The sequence below is a fragment of the Glycine soja genome, chromosome 6 (assembly GCF_004193775.1).
Source record: "Glycine soja cultivar W05 chromosome 6, ASM419377v2, whole genome shotgun sequence".
Lineage (NCBI taxonomy): Eukaryota > Viridiplantae > Streptophyta > Magnoliopsida > Fabales > Fabaceae > Glycine > Glycine soja.
In genome coordinates, this window is record NC_041007.1 from 14,131,311 (window position 1) to 14,154,279 (window position 22,969).

Below are 22,969 nucleotides of genomic sequence, written 5' to 3' on the forward strand. Positions count from 1 at the left end.
GGTGAAAATTTAACAAGTATTAATAAAATTTTAAATATTTAATATGATTTCAGACATACATATAGGGGAAAAATTAATATTTGATTAGTTATTCAATTAGGTTAACTGAATCTAGATATCAACTAATGTAAAATTATTTTCATCTTAATTAATGATTTTTTGTTTGAATTCTAGATACACAACTACTACGTTAAATAACTTGAAAATAATTTTGTTGTCCAGAATAATTATACTCAAGTAGATCAAGATTACCTAAATTTACTTGATAAAGTCATTAAAACCAAACTAATTAAATTAAATTGGTTCAGGTAATTGGTTCTTCTCACTTCAATTAGAAATTAACCAAACCAATCATAATCAGTTTGATTTTTGGATTTGTTTTTCAACTGGAAACAACTCCATGACATGATCAATTTAAAAATACTTGTTTACATATAACTAAAATAGTTTAACTTATACGGTATAAAATTTAATGTAATCTGTGCCAACGCACGAGTATTATTATGCTAGTATGATTAAAATTAAGCCTTGAAATTTTCATCTGTAACTCTTCTGAACTTAATTTCGAACCCACGTAGTCCTCAATCCTAATATATTTTAGGTTAAAATGTGATCTGTTCCTATTTTTTTAAATTTATGCTTTTAGTTTTTTAATTTTTTTTAATTCAAATATTTTATTTTTCATTTTTAAAAAATTTATAATTTTAATCCTTTATTTTTTAATTAAGTATTTTATCTTTCATTTTTTAAAAATGAATAATTTTAGTGTTTGTGATTAATTTTAATCGTAAATCTATATATTTTATAAATATTAATTGACAACTGTTTGTTTTTTATGTAAATGATAAATGATTTTTTAAAATTATTTAATTACTAACAAGTTTAATTTATTAAAAAAAGAATTAAAAAATACATAATCAATCAGTTTAAAATTGATCAAGCAAATTAAAATAGTTAATTTTTTAATATTAAAAATAAAATATCACAATTAAAAATAAAGAAATTAAAATCACAATTTTTAAAAAATAAAATATATCAATTAAAAATAAAAAAAACTAAAATCACATATTTTAAAAAAAATAAAATTACATTTTTAACCTATATTTTAACCGGAAGGAGAGTCAAATGTGTCCAAGCTCCACCGCAATGTTATCATGTCTTATACTGAACAAGATTCTCCGCAGTCACTCTTCTATACATTCACACTATCAATATTACAAAATCGTTAGATGGAGATACGATGGATGATATTTTATTTCAATAAATCAAACTTATAATATAATAGTAGTACATTCAAAATTTTCAAAATCTAAGTTATTTAATCTTCATTTAATTGTTGCAAATGCTGAATAAGTGACCATATGACTCTTTAAAAAAATGAAAAAATGACAACAGGGAATCCATTTCCACCCTATACTACCACAATATTAACTGTTCAAAATTTAATCAAGATTATCATTTCATGTTTATCTTAAATGTGCCTTCTAGAATTATTTGTTGTTGAGAAGCTATTTCTAAATATTACATTAAGTGATTTCATGTTTGAATATATACTTTTTTTTTAAGACTTGAATATATTTTAGTTGTACTAAATATAAATAATTTTAATGTTCAAAAACCTATTTTTATAATTTTATTAATCACAAATTTGAAAATTATTAAAATAAATTCCTGCAATTATTTAATAATAACATGACATATAATTAAGATAAATTTTTATATAAAATAGACAGTAATTAGAGATAAAAACAAAAAATATATAACTGTTTTTTATATCATAACCTGATAACTGAACTAAACCACCATTTTGATGTTAATGAATTGGTTCCGTTGGAATTAGACATTAAAAAAAATAAAACCCCAAACAAACCAAATCAATTAATTATATTATTTCAAAAACATACATTTAATAATGTAGTACTATTTTAGAGACATACATTTAATAATACACTATTTAAAAATTTATGAACATAATTTTAAAAAAACTGAAATAAAATTTATTTATATCCATAAAAATTAAAAACATATTTTAATCTTATTTTTAACCATAAAGGTGCAGTCACCCAAAACACTATTTTGTTCTGTATTTTTAAAGTAATATAGTATATTCTACTTAAACAAGGAACCAGAAAGTCTTACAAAATTCTATAGCTTATGCATACATTGTACTTTCACAGTACAGGTAACACAGGAAAGGGTATCTATATTCATATCCCCCACCAAACTTCACAATTTCCCCTAATTCCCATATCACCCCTGACACCTTCAATTTTTACATGACAGTGCAGGCATTTGGGTTCTCATCGCTGAAAATCTGGGGAGGGTAGGAATGGAAATACGCTGGGTGTGCAGGGTGTGCAGGATATGCATACACCTCCATGCCATACCTTGGTGGGTTATAGAAGTATTCATTAATCTTAACCTCTGGAACAACCTTGTTGGTGTCTTCAGTAATTGTTGGTGTTGTTGGTTCCTCTGCTTTGGCTTCTTCACCCTTTGCCTCTTCTTTTTCCTTCTTCTCTTTGTTTTCTTCCCCTTCGCCATCACTCTTCATCGCTTCCTCTTTTGCTTCCTCCACTTTCTCTTTCATTTCTGGCTCTTGCTTCATTATCACTGCGTGCTTTCCGGTTCTCTTGTACACGTACTCAACCAACTTTGCTGGATCGTACACCCCCTTCACGCTCACTTGTGAGTTCTTCAGATCGGGTTCTGCTGATTCCACTCCTGCACAATAACAAAAATATGTTAGTAATTTTTTTTTCTTTTGTCTAGACTAAGTGTATAGTGTATTTTTTTTATTATCAGAGCTTCTTCTTCCAATTATTTAACCAACATACATAACACTATGTCAATTGATCCAGGTGATCGATGGTAAACGTTACTAACTGAACTGAAGAATCAGTGTGCGTAATAAAATACTCCACCAAATCACTTGAGCTCAAATTAAATGATGGGGCTCGGTATTAATTAATTGCAATAAATATTACTAAATGAGATTATAAAGTGACAGAATTTGACCACAGCTGCAGCATCACTTCATCCGAAACCTGACGACTTTATTAATTTAATTGATTCAATTTCAAGTGCCGAGGTAGTGGGATTAATGGAATGAGAATAACGAAATACTACTAATAATAATAATCCCTTTCACATGGGTGATTCAGATTCAAAGTTTCAAACAGTGAAAGCACAATTCTACATGTTTTTGTTCCGCTAATTAAATTATAATCATAAGTTCAATAAAAAGAAAGACCTCGTGTTGCATAATGGAGTGTTGCTTAGTGAAAATGAAATCTGAAAAATCATGCATACTTACCCTTCATTCTCTGTATGCGTCTCTTGATTTCCTGAGAGCAAGCTTCGCAGTGCATGCCAACTTTCAGAACCGTCATCACAATCTGAGCCTGCCCAGGGGTAAAAGGCAAAAGTTTGCATAATTTGATAGAGATCCCACATTGATGAGTGATATGATGAAAATAGTATATATAAGATCACTCGTAGAAAGAAATTACGAATAATTAATCAAGTGTAAAACTAAAACCTCTTCTTTCTTCTCTTCGGGTGTGGGCTTGGGCTTTTCTTCCTCTTGGACCTTCTTCTCCTCTTGCGGTTTCGGGATCGGAGAAAGAAGCTCGACCTGTCTGTGACTCTTCCTCTGTATTCTCTCCAAAACCTTCAACGGATCCGCTTTCTCTCCCTTAACGACCACCTTGTGAGATTTGCAATCGGTGACAACATCGTCGACACCTATAACTCAAAACAACAACACCGACACGAGGGTGAAGCCACCACGAATGAATGAATCAAAATGATGTGTGTGTGAAAAAAGTGGGGGACCCACCTGGGAATCCTTTGAGGGAGCGACGAACCTTGCGAGCGCAACCCTCGCAATGCATGAACACTTTGAGCACAATCTCGGCCGGTGGCGGTGGCGGTGGCGGAGCAGCAACTTCCTCTTTCGACTCTTGTTCCGGTTTTTTCTCTTCGCTTGGTTTTTCCGCTGCTGCTGCTTCTTCTTTCTTCTTCTCTTCCTCTGGTTTTTTCTCCTCTGCCTTGGGTTGTTCCTCTGGTTTCTTTTCCTCCTGAAACACAAAACAATAACCTGAAAATCAGAACCAGGAATAATAGTAATAAGAATAATAACAACAACAAAAATATCTATGCTATGATATAATAGTGATTTGAGAAAGAAAGGTAGAGAAAGCGTGTATTGAGATAACACCTCTCCCATTGGTGTTATTCTAGGCTACTCAAACAGGGTTGAGTATCTGCTGCTGAGATAAGCTTCGGGGGAGCTGCAGCAGCTGCTACTTTTTGCTGTTATTTTCACTTCTTTGTTTCAGCCTCTCTCTCTCTCTTTTGTGTACTACTACCACTAAAGTACTTATATATGAGAAATCATTTTTTTATTTAAAAAAATATGCCCATTTTGTGATTTATAATAATAATAATAATAATAATTCATTTTTAAGATTAATAATTAATATTAAATTTGGGATTCAAATATAAGTTAAGCATTTAAAAGAATTGAAGATTAGGATTGTCTTCTTTTTTATTACAGCAAAATTAGGATTGTCTTTAATAATAAAATTGTCAATTAAAAAACCAAAATGCATACGTTTGGAACTTACAGTCTGAAAAATTAGTGTGGTTGATAAAAAGTTTTTTTTTTTTTTACTAATGATATGTTAACAATTTAGAGAAGAAAGTCATACTCGGATTTAATGGATATAAAAAAGTATACGTAATGAGTAAAACTTTTACCTAGCTATCAAGTAATAATAGTAATAATCTGAGTTGGATCATTGTAGGAAAAAAAATTAAGTCCAGGTAACAAAACCGCATCCAAACCAAATCTCCACATTTACACATACATATTATATATTTGTGATTTTATTTCTTTAAAAGAATCGTACTTTCGATCATTTAATGCGATCATGGGTAAAAATAGACACGTTATTTGTTAAAAACTTATGACATGTTTCATATTAAGTTAATGTTAGGTTAATTAGAGATTAATTAAATAAAATAATTCAAAGTACTGATAAAACAAATTTTATATAAAAAAAACACACCAAAAGAAAGTCAATTTAGGCCTTAAAAGGTTATATATGTTGGGTAATTATCCAACCCTAAATTCAGTTAAAATTATTAATTAAAAAAATTAACTGTTAAAATTTTAACATCATAATTTAGTATGTTTATATATTTTTTGTCATTATTTAATATAACACCCTATCGAATGTTATCATTAAAATATTTATAGTATGTCTAATTTTTTAAGGTGGACTCAACAGTAAATGACTATAAAATAAAATTGAAGAGAAAGTTTTTTCATTTAAATAAGAGAATTATATATTCTTTTTATTCATCTATGTGACTTTTTTTTTATCAATATAAGTGACCTTTTTGCTTTATCAAAAGTAATAATAAATATTTTTATACTGCTAGAACTCAAACTTGTGTTTTAATAAGTAACATTATCGTTAGGTTGGTCATTCTTAGTCCCTAAATAAACAAGATATTGATAGATACTACCTTTAGCTTCAAATACAAGCAAAAGAAAAATACTTTTAAAATATATATATAAGTAAATTTGAACTAATTTTATCTTATTTATTTAATAATGTTATTTCATAAATATCTTTCACCTGATTTATCTAATCAAAATAATTAAAATTCTTGATTTATTTTTAAGCTATAAATGTTTTTTACTTAACAGTTGTATATTATTTTAATAATTAATATTATTTTCCATATAATATAAGATATTAAGTATTGTTTGCACGTATTTATATATTGTTTAAGCAAGTATATTTTAAATACTTGTTAATAGTTATAATATTTTGAATTAGATTGTTTGAAATATATATAATAATACTTGTTTAGGAAAAATGTTTATTGTACTGTGTTCTTAGATAATACTTGTTTAAGCATATGTAATTTAAATACTTGTTCATGCAAATTTATAAAATGATGTAAATTAATCGAGCATTTTCAAGAATTTATATAGAGTTGTTTTGGTCTTACTTTGTAAGATTATGAGGTAACTCCTTTTTAACCTATTTATTTTATAAACTTCTGGGTTTATTTAAAAGTTTATCTACGTAAAAAAAAAGTTTATCAAAATAACATTTGTTCAACTTAATTTATTATTTAATTAAATTGTTTAATCAAACATTAATTTAATTACTTTGTTTATTAAATAACCTCTTAATTATGCAATAAAGTGACGTTATTAATTCTCCTAAAAATAAGTGACGTTATTAATTTTCTCATCCCAACATAATCATGATCTTATCTTATTTTACAGGTAATAAAAAGTAATTAATAGATGTAAGAGAATAATAATTTTATAAAATTAAATTTATATCATCATTAATTTATTTTAAAATTTTATCATTTATCATTAATATATAAAAAATATAAATAAAAAAGTAATTCATACGACATTAAAAAATTAAAATAATAATTATTTTGATAGATAATTTTTTCATACATGAAAATTATAAAAATTAGAACGGATGAAGTGTTAAGTTGGCCCATATCATATAACGAAGTACTTGCATTTATTGATAGCTTAATTATCGATAATTATTGATGATTAATGCAAACTATTTATAGTTATTGATGGCTATTAAGTTCTATTTATTATTAATCATAAATTTGTACTGTACAATTTGATTGACAGTTTGATTTCAGTAATTATTAATTTTATTTAATTTTTACTACTGCTATTTATCTCGGTATTATCATGATTCGTATTTACTTTTATAAAAAAAAATTTCACGTGTTTTACTTTTTATAAAATCATATAATTTCTTTATTTTGTTAAGCATATTTTACAAACTTCTATATCCAATTAATTAAAGAACTTTAAAAATTTTACTTAATTAGTATACAATTTTTCAATTGATATTATATACAATAAAATATTTGTAAATGGTAGACATATTTGATATTTCATTAATTAGGTAAATTTAAAGGATTTTAAAATTTCAACATTTATATTTTGGTATATCTTTAGTTATGGATAAATCAAATTATTTTTGCAGTTATGCTGTTATCTTTAAATTTAAATAAAATTCAAATATGATTTTTATTTTCATATTAATTTAATTTGTTAAAAGATGATAAAGTAGTTATAATATATATATTTGAATAATTGTATAAAAAATATTTGTCTCTTGTGGGGGTTAAAAATAAATGTTTAATTTGTTGAAAAAAACTTAGTAGTCATCACCAAGCACATAAATTAACTAATGGAAGATTTTGTTTTAGTAGTTTTAGGTTCAAGTTTTGAGCACACACAAGTATTATATTAAATACTCATAGTTTGTTACCCTTAGTAATCTTACAAGGTGAAACAATTTGTCTCAATAAAACATACATGTGTTTAATAATAATATAATTTTGGTCTTCATGAAAATAAAAATGCATGGTTGTCATTCCTGTAAAATTTCAATAATGTTTTTTCGTTTTAATAAAATCAAAATATGTCATTTTTTTAATAAGGTTGGGATATTTGAACAAATGCATATAATTTATTTTACAACGATTATATTTATAATCAATGTAAAAAAATCTTAAATTTACAACAGTTATATGTGTCACTAATGTAAAAAAAACTATAATCATATATATTGGAAGGCAATGGAATCTTGTGTACAGACCCAAAATGTATATTTCCAATTTGATGAGGAGAAAAAACATATTTTACCAACTTATTAAATTAAATTTGTCTCTTTATTACGATGTTGCCGTTTTTCAATTTTAATTTAAATGCTATAACCATCTTTTTAATAACATTGCTTCTTGAAATTCAAACTATGTAGCATGCATGTAACCACCTTGCTAGTCCATCTTCAATTGAGCACTTTTTTATGTCTTCCTGTCGATAATACCCACCAAAGCTTTGGCTTGTTGTTATTCTAATCTCTTATCGATATATATATATATATATATATATATATATATATATATATATATATATATATATATATATATATATATATATATATATATATATATATCACATTTGTCAGTATGTTAAACCAAGTCTATCACCATCTAATTACACGTTAAGACTAACTCTTTGACTTTATATATTCTCAACTGTTGACAAACTAATTTATACAATATCAAACAAATAACTTCATTGGAAGAAACTCATCAATTATGTTCTAGAATTCACCTACATTAGAGGATTCAACAGTGTTACATAACAGATCGACGTGAAGTCACTAATTTTATCATCATTATTGATTGCTCTCTAATTAAATCCCATTTCGCATTATAGGCACGTGCAACGGATCAGGAGGAGATGCCACCAACACATGATTGTGCTATGAGGTTATGCTACTTGTTTGGCATTTCCTAGGTTGTATTGGACATTTTTGGAAATCGGCAGAATTCGTTCTACTATGGCTCTGCCCACCTCCCGCTTCAACAAAAAGTGTCATTTTTTTTCTTTCTAAACAAGATGTATGATTCATCCAAACTATCAAAGGGAGTCCCATAAAATAAAATTATAATGAACAATAAAAATTTTCTTTAAATATTTAATATAGTTATGTATTCAGATTCAAATTCAAAACTTTTAGTTAAACTAAAATATCTTCATACCTTTAATTATCCACATGTTTGGTAGGAAAAAAAGTATGACTCATATTTAAGAAAAAAAATTGGCAAATTGAAACACAAGCAAAGGTTCTTTCACGTTTGGATTCATTCACTGAACTGGACCCCAAATATTAGATTCGATCATCCCCCTTTTTAACTCAGGTACGAATCGAGGAAATTAAAAAGAAATCAACCAAAATGCCTCCCTCTGCCAAATCGATCTTATCCGTCCAAAATCGTTATGGTTTGGCTTTTAGCAGTGGCAATACTTATCTGTTGGCAGTAGTCAAACAAAATAACATGCAACAATAGTCTTCATCAAGCGCAAGTAACGTAAAGATAAGGCAGAAAGTAAACAATTCTTTCGGGCAATGATGCAAGCATGCATATGGGTGTGTGTGTGTATATATATATATGAATTATGAAATTGAAGAAGACATGCATATGGTGATTGGTGAATAGCGTTTACATTACACAATTCACCTGGATGGCGCGTAACCAACTATGCCCTTCAATTTTACTCTTATATTGCTTCAGTGACATGCCCGGTAAAGGAAAGAGTGAATGTTTACATTGATGAAGAAAGTTGTATCTTGAACCTTTTCTTATTATGTAAACTTTATGCGAAACTTATTAGTAATATATAGAATTTAATTCATTTGCAATACCAGCGTAAAAATTTACACCATCAGACAATTAAATATTATGCTAAGTATAATTTTTTAGAAAGCTATTGTAAAAATTAAATTTAATATATATTAATGTATGATTGAATAAAAATGTCAATATTCTTCAAACTATAAGTATATAAAGTATTGATTAGTCTAAATAGTTTAAATCTTATTATTTGAATGTTTCAAATGAGAAATGAGAAGAATTTATTTTAATCATTAGATTATAATTTAAAAGATTGCTAACTAAAATTAAAACCTTAATGTTTTTTTCCTTAACTAATTTAAATAGTTACATTTTAGATTGGTTACTTAAAAAATTGATCTAAAAAGTTAACTTTTAAGCTTGATTACTTAAAGAATCGAACTAAAAATTAACTTTTAAAATCGGTTAAAAATCGATTTAAAAAGTTTGACTTTTTATATCACTTGCATAGACATTGATCATATAATCAATATAAAAGGTTTTTTTTTAACTAATGTAAATTTTTTTATAGTAGTGCTCTCTCACTTTGATAAACATGATGTATTAAAAATTGAAGTTTTAATCTTAAGCATAATTTTTTTAATTATAATCTAATGATTAAAATTAATTCTTCTCATTTTTCATTTAATACATCTTCATCATATTATATACATATACGTGCATGCATATAGACACACATATAAAGAGAAATAGAAAGATAATAATGGTTGTACATTATCATTATAAAAACTCTTATATTGTCAACCAATCAAAAATTACTATTAATTTATATATATATATATATATATATATATATATATATATATAAAACTTTTTTGGCCCGTTTGATAATCATGTTATGATAAGATGAAATTGGATTGAAGAGCAAGATAAACTTTTAGCTTATCTATTATTTGGTGCACATCATGATATAGGCAAAATACTAATAGGTGGTGATGGTTGTAGTGACGATAGTAGCAGTAATAGTATCGACAATGACAATGATTGTAATGATGATGATGGCGACAACAACAATAATGATAATAGTAGGAGTGACAATAATAATAAAGATGACAATAATAACAATGTTGGTGATAATGATAATAAGAACTATGCGGTGGAGATTATGTAAGGTGATTGGAGTTTGATTTCAAAGGTGATAGAAAAATGGGGGGGTTGAGAATGAGAGAGGGTTTGATGAGTTGTTGTTACTGGTGAGATGATAAGGAAGGGTTTAGAGGTGGGAATGGGTGTGTGAAGATATATGTTAAGGCTTTCTTTCACTTTTTTTTTTTGGATTTTTAGTCGCCACATATTGAATAAATGTTAACCAAACTAACAAAATTAATGTCAAATTTATTTTGATACATTTTAAAAAATGAAGAACCAAAAGTTAATATTTTAAAAATGAAGGACTAAAAATAAATTTTTACATATCTACACAGGACTAAAAGATGTTTAACCATAGAAATAAAGATGAAAAAAATATATAGATTGAAAAAGATAAAAAAATAAAATAAAAATTATAAAAAAACTTGTTAAAAAATAACTAAAAAGATGCTCTCTTTCAATTTTAATTTATATATGTATGTACACTACCCCACTACTCAAACTTGTAAAATCAAATCTGATTTTATTTTGGCACAACAGAAAACATGAAAATAAACATTTAATAAGTATGTATTAGATAATTAGATAATAATATAAAAATATTTTAATAAGTAATGTATAAATATTTTGGTACAACTTGATAGTAATTAGTATTTTTTTTTTACTAAATAATTTAGATTTGGAATTTTTTTCGTGTCAATATGGTAAAAAAAAAATTGAGTATAAATGATTTATTTAAAAGAATCAAAATCACGTTTGTATACGTGTCTGAGGAATATTGGTATCCTTCATATAATAAAGATTATGTCTAATTGTCTATCTTTCCAACAAAGCCGCCATGTAGTAAGTTATTTAAGAAAAGGAAATAATCTTAAGTTGCAAGATAACCATGTGCTTCAGTACTCTTATCAACAACCCCAATCAAAGCAGGGGTACTGAAATCACATGCAGGTTAATTCGGCAAATCAGACACTAATAATAATTTGCTTTTACAAATTTCATCAACTTGAATAATCTATTGATACTTTTATTAAAAGGCTCTTTAACTTAAGAATCCGATATGTAATCATGAAACAGAGTTTGCAATTCCGTCTCGTCCGAATTAACTATTTTAAAAAACAAAAGAAATATATGCAGGCCAATGTGGCTGACATTTTTCATTTAAAAATGCCAAAAGGTTATTAATTATTAGTTCAGATAAATTAAAAAATATATCCTTTATTACTAGCGTACGTAAAAGGGTCCTCAAAAGGAACAATATATTGCACACTAAAAGAGAAAGAAGAAAAGAGGAATACGAAACATTGACATATTTACTATTTTGTGCCTTTAATTTTTATTTTGTTTGGATAGAGATAAAGACCCTTATTTTGTTGATAGTGTCACTTATGGAACCCAGAAACGGGGGGTAGGTTTAAGGTTAGAGTGCATTTGCTGCAAGGATGTGATGGGTGGGTGAATGTCTTTAAATTTTCATCAAAAGAATGATAGAAAAAAAGATGGTGTTTAGTGCAATGAAAGCAGAGAATGCTTTAGGTGATGTACCTAACTCCAATGAAGTCTCTACGAATCATTATAGTAAGTTAGAGATTACGAGTTTCGTTTGCTGACAAAGAAAGTACCGAATCCTCCTCTAGCTTGCGTTTCATTAACTTCCCTTGCATTAATTTGAAGTGAATTGTTGTAAATTTGTAATGCATGAAATTATATATGGTGGCAGCCTTGAACTGAAATCCTGTAAGGCTGTAAAATGTGGCTTTACAAACTTGGAATCCAAAGTGTCTGAAGGTGGTGAAAATATATCAGAGTCCTACCAAAAAATAAAAAAATAATTATATTGATTAAAAAAAAGTTATTAGACGTTAATTATGACTTTTTACATAGCTTTAGCATTGAGTATTTATAGAATGTTTTAATAGTATTTTTTATTTAATCTTGAAGATATAATAGCTTGTACTTTTAAAAAAAATCTTTCAAAAAATTGATAAAACATGCTAATTCCAACCAACCTTATTCTATAATATTTACATAAGATTTTTTTTTTCGTTCTTAAGCAAGTCTCAATAAGATTTAATTGATCCATGATTTATGTTATTATTTTTTATTTCCTTTTCATTTGTTTCGAGAGATATATTTATTAATTATTTTTTTTTATCATAATGTATGGATTCATGGATTTATATAGATCTTGTTTATAGATTAACAAAAAATGTGTAAAAGTTCCATTTGTTTTTATTATTCTACGAGTCTCTTCCTTTTTGTATATGATATGGCCACTGTCATTCTAGTTCAATTAAATAGAGGGTTGTAAATTCATAATATTATGTTCAATTCCTTAAAAAAAATAGAACTTAATTTGGGGAATGAATGATTAATTATTGCCACTTATTAACCGAGCGCACAAGTCATGAAGGAAAATTTGGCATAATTAATTTGAGGAACTAACTAGAAATTAATAATAATGCTTCCTCCATTATCTTTTCTTCAAGACTAATAAAGAAAGTCTGGAATCATTCATTCTTCCCATTCCTTTAATTTCTCACAGACCAAATACATCAAGATTCTGAATATTGAATTTGCGATGACAGAAAGCCAGATTAGACCGTTTTCCAACTTGACGTTATGAACAATAATTTACGCTCTCATATGAAACATGACAACATAATTACACATAATGTCAAAATGGTGGCAATTAAAGTTGACTAAGGGCGAGCAAGGCCAAGATTTATGTGAAGTGAATGATACGCTTAAGGGAAGGAACAAGGAAAATCAATATATGGTATAGATATAAATGGATCGACATATTGGTCTGATTCATAAATCACGAACCAAAAAAGATAAGCAAAAGCATGGGGCAATGGTGTATTTGGTGCATTCAAGTGCGGCATGACCTCTTTTCTTGATTTGACGTACGAATTGTGTTGCATTATGTATTGTAAGATAAGCCTGTAAATGGATGATTGGTCCACTTATTATTGAGCATCAGTATTAATTGGTGCAATGTGTGATTAACCAATATTTTACATTTCTAATCATCAAAAGCTTTTAAGAATTTCTCAATTATTTGATAGACGTACGTAATCCCAAAAGGAGGATGACAAAGAAAAATTGTTGATCTTTACGAAACAGGTTCTCAAGGATAAGATTTTCCATGCATAGCAAGCATACGTGTCTTTTCATGTTTTTCCAGCTTATATCATCATTTTTGTTCAATATGTGTTTATAGTTTATACCCGGCTATGACAATTGACAAGCACGTAGTGTCCCTTCGCCCAATGAAATCGACCTCGTTATTTAACCAACGGAAGGTATGGAGTAAATTATTGAAGGAATTCTCAATTACATTTGATTGATATTGCAAAGTATATCTATAGAGCTTATGTAGGACTAATTGAAAATAGATAAGATTAGATGCTAGGAGATAAAATTCATATACTTTATTTTTTTTTTCATCCAAAAATGTTTTCGATCAAGTGACAAGGTCTAATATTTAAGTACGGGGCCTAAAATTAAATCATTGATCGCATATTTTTTTATTGAATTATTCATTACATACTTAACAGATAAAATTATTACCAAATATGTCACATTTGGTATATATGATACTTGATGTAAAAAAGTGTTTTATGACCAACTAAAAAAAATTAATTTTTTAAAATTCTCATTATTAGTAAATGGTGTAAAATAATTTTAGATCATTATGTTGATATGATTTTTAAAGTAACTATTATAAAAATTAATAATTTTATTATAAAAGATGGGTTGTTGTTGAATGATAATATAAAAATTTTGATACTCTATCTATAACTATTTTTCTCTTAAAAAATAATTACATTAGATTATAAAGGTTGATTGTAGAAAATCTCTGTGGAAAAGAGTATGAATGAAGGAGCTTTAATTGATAAAAGACCGCCCCAATCACACACTTATGTTTTCATCATAAAGAGACTCTTCTTATACGCGTGAACGAAATGCATTTGCAGAACGAGAGAAAGTGAAATGCACTTCGAAAGTCCAGTAAACAGGTAGCGGTGTTTGTGGGAATAAATAATCATGGGCGAGGGGAGAAGATTTTCCATTTTCACTCTGATTTTACGTTTGGTTTAGTTTTTTGCTTCATATTTCTATTTGGTACTACTTAATTAATATTATCAATCTCTTAAAAAAATAATATTATCAAAATAAACTATGTTTTATTTTAAGAAAATACAAATGTAATATAAACGATTTTTTTCTTTTTTTTTTCTATTTGCTGAACAATTCTTAATTAAAACCAATATAATCATTACCGAAAATATATTAACTGAAAGTTAAATGTAAAAAAAAAGACTAAACACACCCTTAACTTTTTCCTCCCCATCACAAGAATATATAAACGATTGTTTAAACACTTTGTTAAAGAATGACAAAATATTCCTTCAAAAAAAGAATGACGATATAACAACATTTTTTCTTACGTGAAAAAAATTATATGTAAGATAACATTACATTTTCTCTATACATAATTGTGACTAAATATATAGTTTATGCAATGAGAAGATATACATTATCATTTAATTATAAATTATTATGTAAGATGATTTTGTTGATTTTTATAATAAATAATTTTAAAAACTTATTTATTAAATTTTTAATTGGTTGATATTGTAAAACTTTTTATACTAACGGTGTATAGAAAATAAACTCTAATATCATTTAAAAGTAAGAAAATACTTTAATTTTTTTTTTGTTTCCCTTAGCAATCATGTTTTTGGTGTCTTTTGCTCTTCATTAGTCCTAATCTTTTACCTTTTATTTCTCTTGTAAAATGCTTGGAAACAGTAGAAAAAAATGAAATATTTCTTTTTTACTTGAGTTTCCCAGGCTGATTATATACATTTTTTAGCAAATAAATAGCATGCTAAAAAACTACGAGAAAAGTAGAGAGAATGAGGGGAAAAACAAAACTTAGGAAATAAGAACCAATAATAAGTTGTCATATGCTCGTGAAGGATATATATTTCCAACTTCAAACTAGAAGGACTCCCTAAACCTCCTACTACATATAGCTATGAAGCTTGAAATGACCTAACCAAATTCATCACAAACTCTTTTAAAAGTAAAGGTTTTGAATTGAAGGCAATTGTTTTGAGATGAATTAATTATGAATTTCATCTAAAGTTATATAAAAAAACTATTACTTCACTATAATCTTACTATATTTCTAACATCACCAAGGACAAAAAGAACAAACAAAATATAAATATTCATGGACTTACACATTCCTTTTATTAATTCATGAGATTATGAATTCTGACCAAGAAATAGAAGACAATACCAACTCTCCAATTGGACCAACAAGGCATGTAAGAGATAAAATGATGGAGTCTTTAGCTTTCATGAAGGAGAAAACAATAATGGATTAAGTTACATATTGTTAAGTTATGAAAAAACTTTGAAAAAAAAAAGGTGTTGAAGTATTCATATTTGGGCCAAACGTGGGTTTTTTGGACAAAAATTGAAGCATTATAGAAAAAGACCAAAGGAGAGATGAAGAGAGGTATACGGACCATGTTTTTCTTCTTTAATAAAAATGATGTCATGATTGTCTTTTAGGAGACCACTTTTTATTATTATTATCATTTAATGTTATTTGCCTCATCTTTTGCGGAGACGAAAATAAAAAGAGTTAAACTTGTCTCAACTTATCTTGTTGCCATCTCTAACTTGAGAATTGGGAATGAATGGCATACATAGGAATTGATTAATGATATGTAAGAAAATCATATTAAAAATGTTTAAAGGATAAGTTAGCAATATAAAATAAAAAATTATATAAAATTTCCAAATTACTCATGCATTACATAGATATTTTAAATTTAAATAAATTTATAAAAAAAGGAAATAAAGATATTTTTATTATTTGTAGTGAATATTCTAATATATAAAATAGGAACAATAAAAATAATTTTAAAATTAAAGAAAAAATTATATAAATAATTTTTTAAATCAAAATACAATATTTTTATTGATATATTATGTCAAAATTCAAAATTTAGAAATAAATTAAATTATATCTAATCGAGATAATACTAATTATTGTAAAATTTAATTCATCCAAAAACAAAAAGAAAAAGATCAAATTAGACTGATATAATTCTTACTAACTATTACACGGTTAAAAACTTTACATAAGAATGTGATTTTTTTCAATAACTTTATATCAAAATATCAATCTAACAATTGAATTATAACTTTATATCATCTTAATTGTTTATATATTTATATCATGTATTAAAAAAATTTAAAATTATTTTTTGAATTAAACAAAAATTATACATAAACAATGAAATTAAATATTTAATATAGAAGAAATTATACTACTTAATGATAAACACAATGATTCTTAAAAAAATGTTCATAGTTTTTGAAAGCAAAAAATGCTCTTATTAAAGAGTGAAATTTTAAAATTATTTATGCGACTTAATAGCCAAAATTTTCGTTAATGACTATGGTTATTACAAAATAATACATTGTCTCACAATGTCTACTATCAACTTGTTACATACGGGTCCTGCATGTACACTCGTGATGATAATAAGTTCTAGGCTGGATATTCTGCCAACAAGAGTTTTCTCTTTTGTACTGTAAGTTGGACCACAGTGGCTAAGGTGAACCATTTAGTTATGTAGTTTATGTTGAACATGCAATTAATTTTTAACTATTAGATTTATTAATAAAATATTAAACAGTATAGATGAACTACTTACAACCTTTTACATTAATTTTCAGTAGTTAAAAATATTTTGCACATTACTCAATTTATCCTTTGAACATTATATTGTTCTTCTTTAATTCTAGCTTACTTGACACGGTGTGTTTTCTTTCTCCGCTCCCTATAAGAAAAACACTGATTTCCGACAGTCAAAACCCGTCGTTAAATAGGAATTACCAATAAATTTCCGATAAACAAAAATCTGTCGATAATTTAATTGTTGGAAAAAACCTGTCAGTAATTTTTATATTTCGTCGATAACTGCTGACTAAAATTTGTTGCTAATTTTTTGTCGAAAATCAGCGCTTTTGTAGTGATTCAAGCATTATCAAGTAGAGAAGTTGATGAGTTTTGAAGATGTAACACCAGATTTTTAAGTGTTTTATGTTCTTCTATAACCACGCAAGAAAGAAGTCATTTCTAACGCAAATAGAATGGATATTTGTTTCCCTCTTTGTGAGATCATAACACCCCAAGTTCTAATTTAAGGTTCTTTTAACATGAAAGTTGATAAATTAAGGCTTAATCCATCCACGATAACACTTCAAATAAATTACACATGTGATAATTAATAAACATGAGCACATTACATAACAAATTTAGCTGAGGACCATTACTAATATTCTTTAAAATAAAGAAGATTAAAATAAGACATTCTTTAAAAAAAAAATCTGTATTTTGAAAGAAACAAAAAATATATTTAACTCTTATACTTATTTTGTTTCGATTGGATGAGTGGTGCATATAGCCACACCTTTATGAAAATAGGTATGGGCCACCGACATTGCGCTACTCAATAATGGGTTGAGGGTGCATTCTTAAGACAATACATAAATGGGCCCTGGAGGTCACAGCTAGATTCCATGGGGTTCCACAGTGCATGCCACTTCCATCTCCAATCAAAATAACTTTTCCATGATGTGTTATGCTTTTCACATGCAGTGAGCCCCATTTCGACCTCTTTATAATGTGTTGACAAAATGGACGAATTATAATCAATAATCATGTTAAGAAATTTGAATATAGTATGTTGTTACTTCCAAAACAGATAAATTTTAAACCAATTACTTATAATGTTTCTTTTGAATAATAAATTTACTTTTAACATCTTTAACTTTAAGTATAAAATTCTTGAAAACAAAATTCTCATGCAATGCTATTAAAAATAGGGTAAATGAACCATGAGAACGGCAAAGATTTATATTCTTTTACCTATTTAATTTTTACAGCATATCTACTTTTAACCGTTTTTTAAATTTCATTTTAAATTTAGAGGTTACTTAATTTTAAATTTATAAAAAAACATTTTAATATTTGATCTATAAAACACTATTTTAATCTATTTCAATAGTACAAAATGAAGTAAACTAACATTGCATGAGAATGAGAATTGCTAATAAAAATAAAATTCCCACTTTATATTCATTGAAAATAAGTTCCTAACAATTTATAAAAGTTTTTTTTTTAGTTTTTGTGTTATTAGTAAGAAGTCTTCATCATCTTTTTCGATCAATAATCTTTGTTAAAAAATTTAACCGGTCATTTTTAATGGAAATTATATTTTAGGGGGAAAAAAAAGTTTCGCGTATTGGTGTTCGAGAGCATGAAAATGGAACGTCCAACACCAACGCATTATTGATATAAACTTTTAGGCCCAAAATATTCAAACTATATATATTGGCGTGTGTCTTATGGCCTTGATAAAAATGTCAGCCAAATTGGTTTGTAGTGCAAACAGCAAACCTAAGGTGACAGTATTGTCATGTTGAACCTCATCCCTTACAATGTGTTGTGAGTTAGTGTTGACTCTAGGTGTGTGTACGTTGACCCAGTTATATAGGTCAGTGCATGCATACCTAAAATGAATCTCAACCTAGTCATATCCTCTATGCTATTGAGCCTTCAGTTTGTTGGTCTAATTTGAAAACTTTACTTTCTTTTGCTGTTCTAGGACAATTGCATGCATTGTACATACCCTCGATTAAGTACCTGAGATAAGATTAGTTTATCCTTAGTTTGAGTCACCTAATGGACAGTAACTTAATGCATTCGTTCTAGAACAGATCCCATGCATGTATTTATTTTTAATTTCATTAAGGAATGTGAATCTAAATCCCCCTGGCAGAAGTCTAGCAATAATGGTCAAAGTTAATTTTTTACATTTAAAAATGAATTCAATTCATTTTTAGTCTTCATATTTTAATTTAATACAAAATTTAGGTGCAATTTCATTGACTCTTTTAATTTTATTTTCTAATCAAAATTTGAGTTTAACTTTGGTAATCTTATTCTTTAATGCAAGTTTTTATTACTATTAAATAATAACACCAAAAGTCTTTAAGAATCATTAATTTTGGTGTTATTGTTCTATAATAATAAAAACTCATCACAACCACTTCAAACGGATCCTAAGTTTTATACTTTGATTTATGTGTGTAATTTTGTTCTCTATAATTATAATTATTTGCTTTTAATCTCCATTATTTCTCAATTGTTAAAATGAATTAAGTCACTTGCCACATAGGTGTAATGGGAAAAATGTAGCCTTATATCAAAAATAGAAAACTAAAATTGCACAAATTAAAATGTAAGATTTAAAGGTGCAATTTAACCTTTTAAAACAACCTTCTCTACTTTATCGTAGTCGAGGCATATAAGAGCTGCATGCTAAAGAAAACCGTTTCAGGCACTACAATTCCTTTACCTGTATATGTTACTTTGATCTAATCTCTTCCCAATATATGGTGCGTTAAGAAAGTTAATGGAAGATTTTCACTAATCTCTAGTTTTCCTCTTTAACATATAGCTAGTGTATTATAAGTCAATAACATGCTGGTGGACATTTCGTGTACAATTATAGTTAGTGGCTGCAGTCTTCAGCTATCGATCTTATTATGTGACCTATTTTAAGTACATGCATGCACCCATGATTCACGAAATATGTCTCCCTGTCGTGTATCCCATGTTGGTCATCGTATAACACGCCATCCCATATGCCAATTTTATCACGTCTTTGTTGGGAGAGTTGAAACCGAAATTAGGTTGTCTATGAATTTGTAGCACTAAGAGTGTGAAAAACTAAACCCGAATCAAATCGGTTCCAAGCCATTTTAACCGGTTTAATTTTAAATTTGAATAGTTGAATTATTTTAGAAAATTGGTTTGGAATCAAACCGATTTTAAAAAATTGGTTATGAGCTAAATTGGTTTTGAATCAATTTTAAACCAATTTTAAAAACCAAATTGATTTTTGAACTATTTTTTTAATAAAAAATTGATTTTGATGAACTTGTTCAATTAATCAAACTAATTTAATAGAAATAATTTGATTAACTAAATAACTTTTATACAATAATGCAATATTTTCACACCCTATTGAGTTTTCACTCAAACCAATGATATGTTGATATCTTTAAAATAAGTTTGAAATTAATGATTTGAATCGAAAATAAAAATAACTAAGAAATTGTAATCCATACATGGTTACATCCCCTATCCATCTTTCTCTTTTTGTGCATGCAGATTATTAGTAGCAAAAATTCATTACAAAAAAAAGGAAATATTGGTTATGAAACATATATGACATAACACCAATGCTAAAGCAGCCAAAAACACATCATAAGAAAAAAATATTGCTTGTATTGGTTTTCCTAGCTAAAGGTTTCTAGCTTCTAAATAAATTTCTCATTCACCAAAAAAAAAATGACAAAAGAAGCAAAGATGCTCCAAGTTTTTCATAATGTTGTCTTCTAAATTTCTTTAACACAGAAAAACTAAAGGTTTGAAATTTCCACCTACAGAAACTTTTAGCATAATATACAAAACTCCGATAATAGCACATGCATATATATAATTTAATTAGATTCCCTACAATTTAGGACACAACTTACCTTTTCTATACGGCGAATTTACCAAGCGTGTCAGGTCTTATATGTAGCCATATACATGTGATGTATAGTTTCTCTGTATCTGTAGTCAAATTTAATCTTGACTTGCATGCGGCCCTCATTTTTTTCCTTCTTAAAATGCATATATCGCCATCACCTTTTTCCAATATATATGCAACACATCACTTTTTTTTGCCATATTGCTTTCTAGCTAGTGCTAGCTGGTGTGTAGTTACTTTTCAATCAATATGGAGAAACACCAAGTGATGCTCCCTACTTCATCTACATCATCAACTCCCTTTTCATCTGATTTTAAAGTTGATTATATTAATTCTACTGTTCATGTTGAGAATGAGGCTATAAGAACTCAAAGGAAGGCCATATCAGCGCAGAACAAAAGAGACAAAGAGTTTATAATTAAGCAGCACAGATATGTATTTCAAACAAAGAGTCCGGTTGATGTTCTGGACGATGGGTACCAGTGGAGAAAATATGGGAAAAAGATAGTGAAAAACAATAAGTTTCCAAGGTTAGTGCCACGCTGCCAATTTTATACTTTAAAATGTTACAGTATTATTTGAAGGTTGTAGTATAATTAAGCTACCATTATGAACCTGTCATACGGTACGTAATATCTATACTCTAGTAATACAGTCATCTTTCTGTGAAAAATTCAGAACATAATGAAAGATTTACCTTTACCCTTGCACCCTTTTAAGTTTAAAAAATATCAACATGATCTCACAAAAGAAAGACATAGGATGCTACCTTTTCATTTAGAAAAATAAAAAATGTGTCACTTTTATTGCAGAATACCCTTATTAGTAGCTAGTACTATCAATGTAGAATAAGTATTTTCTAAATTTCCATGCAAGTTTACTATCTGCAGCCTCAGATGGACAAGGAAAAATAGGATTGGTTGTCCTTTATAGCATATAGTCCTAGCTAGTATATTGTTTAACCTAATAATAAATTAAGGTTAGCATTAATAGAGAATTAGAGATTCAATTTCATTAATGTCATTCACAGATGGGCAATTCTTACTGATTTTTTTTTCTTTATAGATATTCTTACCGATCTTTGCTTGGTTATAATTAGTTCAATTTCTTTTTGCTGCTTAATTTCAGAAGTTACTACAGGTGCTCTCATCAAGATTGCAATGTCAAGAAACAAATCCAACGCCATTCCCGAGATGAACAGATTGTGGTAACAACCTACGAAGGGACACATACACACCCAGTCGACAAGTCAGCGGAAAGCTTCGACCAAATCTTGGGAAACCTACTCATAGGCAACCTAGTATGTAATGTGCCTCCCACATTGGAATAGAATATGAGGGAATTGTTAATGGAAGTTAATCGTGTCATCCAAAGGACCTTAATGCCGTGGATAATTGACATAATATATACCTAGCTTGTTTGTTTATTTGCCTATCTGAAGCATTTGTATCATAATGTGATTGTCATTTGTCAACATAATGCTTTTGAAGATACTCAAAAGTATGGTCTTCTTACAACAATTATGTCATAGAAGCACAATATGTTATGCGTTAAAAAAAACATAAAAGATTCTAGTTCAATGACAAGTTATTGCAGCCCTTTGTATCTGGTATACGATTCTTATGCAAAAAAAAATGTTCACGCATTGAAATTTTAATTGGTTGAACAGTAATGAGTTGTTGTAACCCTTTGGACATGTATTTGATTCCTATGAAAAATATGAACAAAAAAGTCCACGCATTGAAATTTTTAGAAAAATCAAACCCTTAACTAACATTCCGAAAGGAAGCACCAACATTTGTGCATGCATATATATAGTTTGTAGTAGTTACACACTCCAATACTATATCATATTTCTTAAAACAATTTATACATTATTTCATGTTGGAACAAAATGCATGTCGCAATCATCTCCACCAAAACTCTTCCCCAAACGCATAAACATTGCAATCCCAAGCAAG

At 27.6% G+C, this 22,969-nt stretch overlaps 2 protein-coding genes across 2 annotated transcripts; one reads left to right on the plus strand and one right to left on the minus strand.

Moving 5' to 3' along the window:
• Window positions 1-2,074: 2,074 nt before the first annotated feature.
• Window positions 2,075-4,364, minus strand: LOC114416134 (heavy metal-associated isoprenylated plant protein 7-like). Its single transcript, XM_028381002.1, has 5 exons — window positions 4,223-4,364; window positions 3,842-4,082; window positions 3,542-3,747; window positions 3,317-3,404; window positions 2,075-2,724 (listed from the first exon to the last, which is right to left on the minus strand). Exons 1-5 carry the CDS (start codon window positions 4,229-4,231, stop codon window positions 2,273-2,275), a joined length of 996 nt encoding a protein of 331 aa, XP_028236803.1. The 5' UTR covers window positions 4,232-4,364; the 3' UTR covers window positions 2,075-2,272.
• A 16,866-nt stretch (window positions 4,365-21,230) lies between these two features.
• On the plus strand, window positions 21,231-22,603 carry LOC114414082 (probable WRKY transcription factor 43). Its single transcript, XM_028378437.1, has 2 exons — window positions 21,231-21,538; window positions 22,137-22,603. Exons 1-2 carry the CDS (start codon window positions 21,258-21,260, stop codon window positions 22,336-22,338), a joined length of 483 nt encoding a protein of 160 aa, XP_028234238.1. The 5' UTR covers window positions 21,231-21,257; the 3' UTR covers window positions 22,339-22,603.
• The last annotated feature ends 366 nt before the right edge of the window (window positions 22,604-22,969 follow it).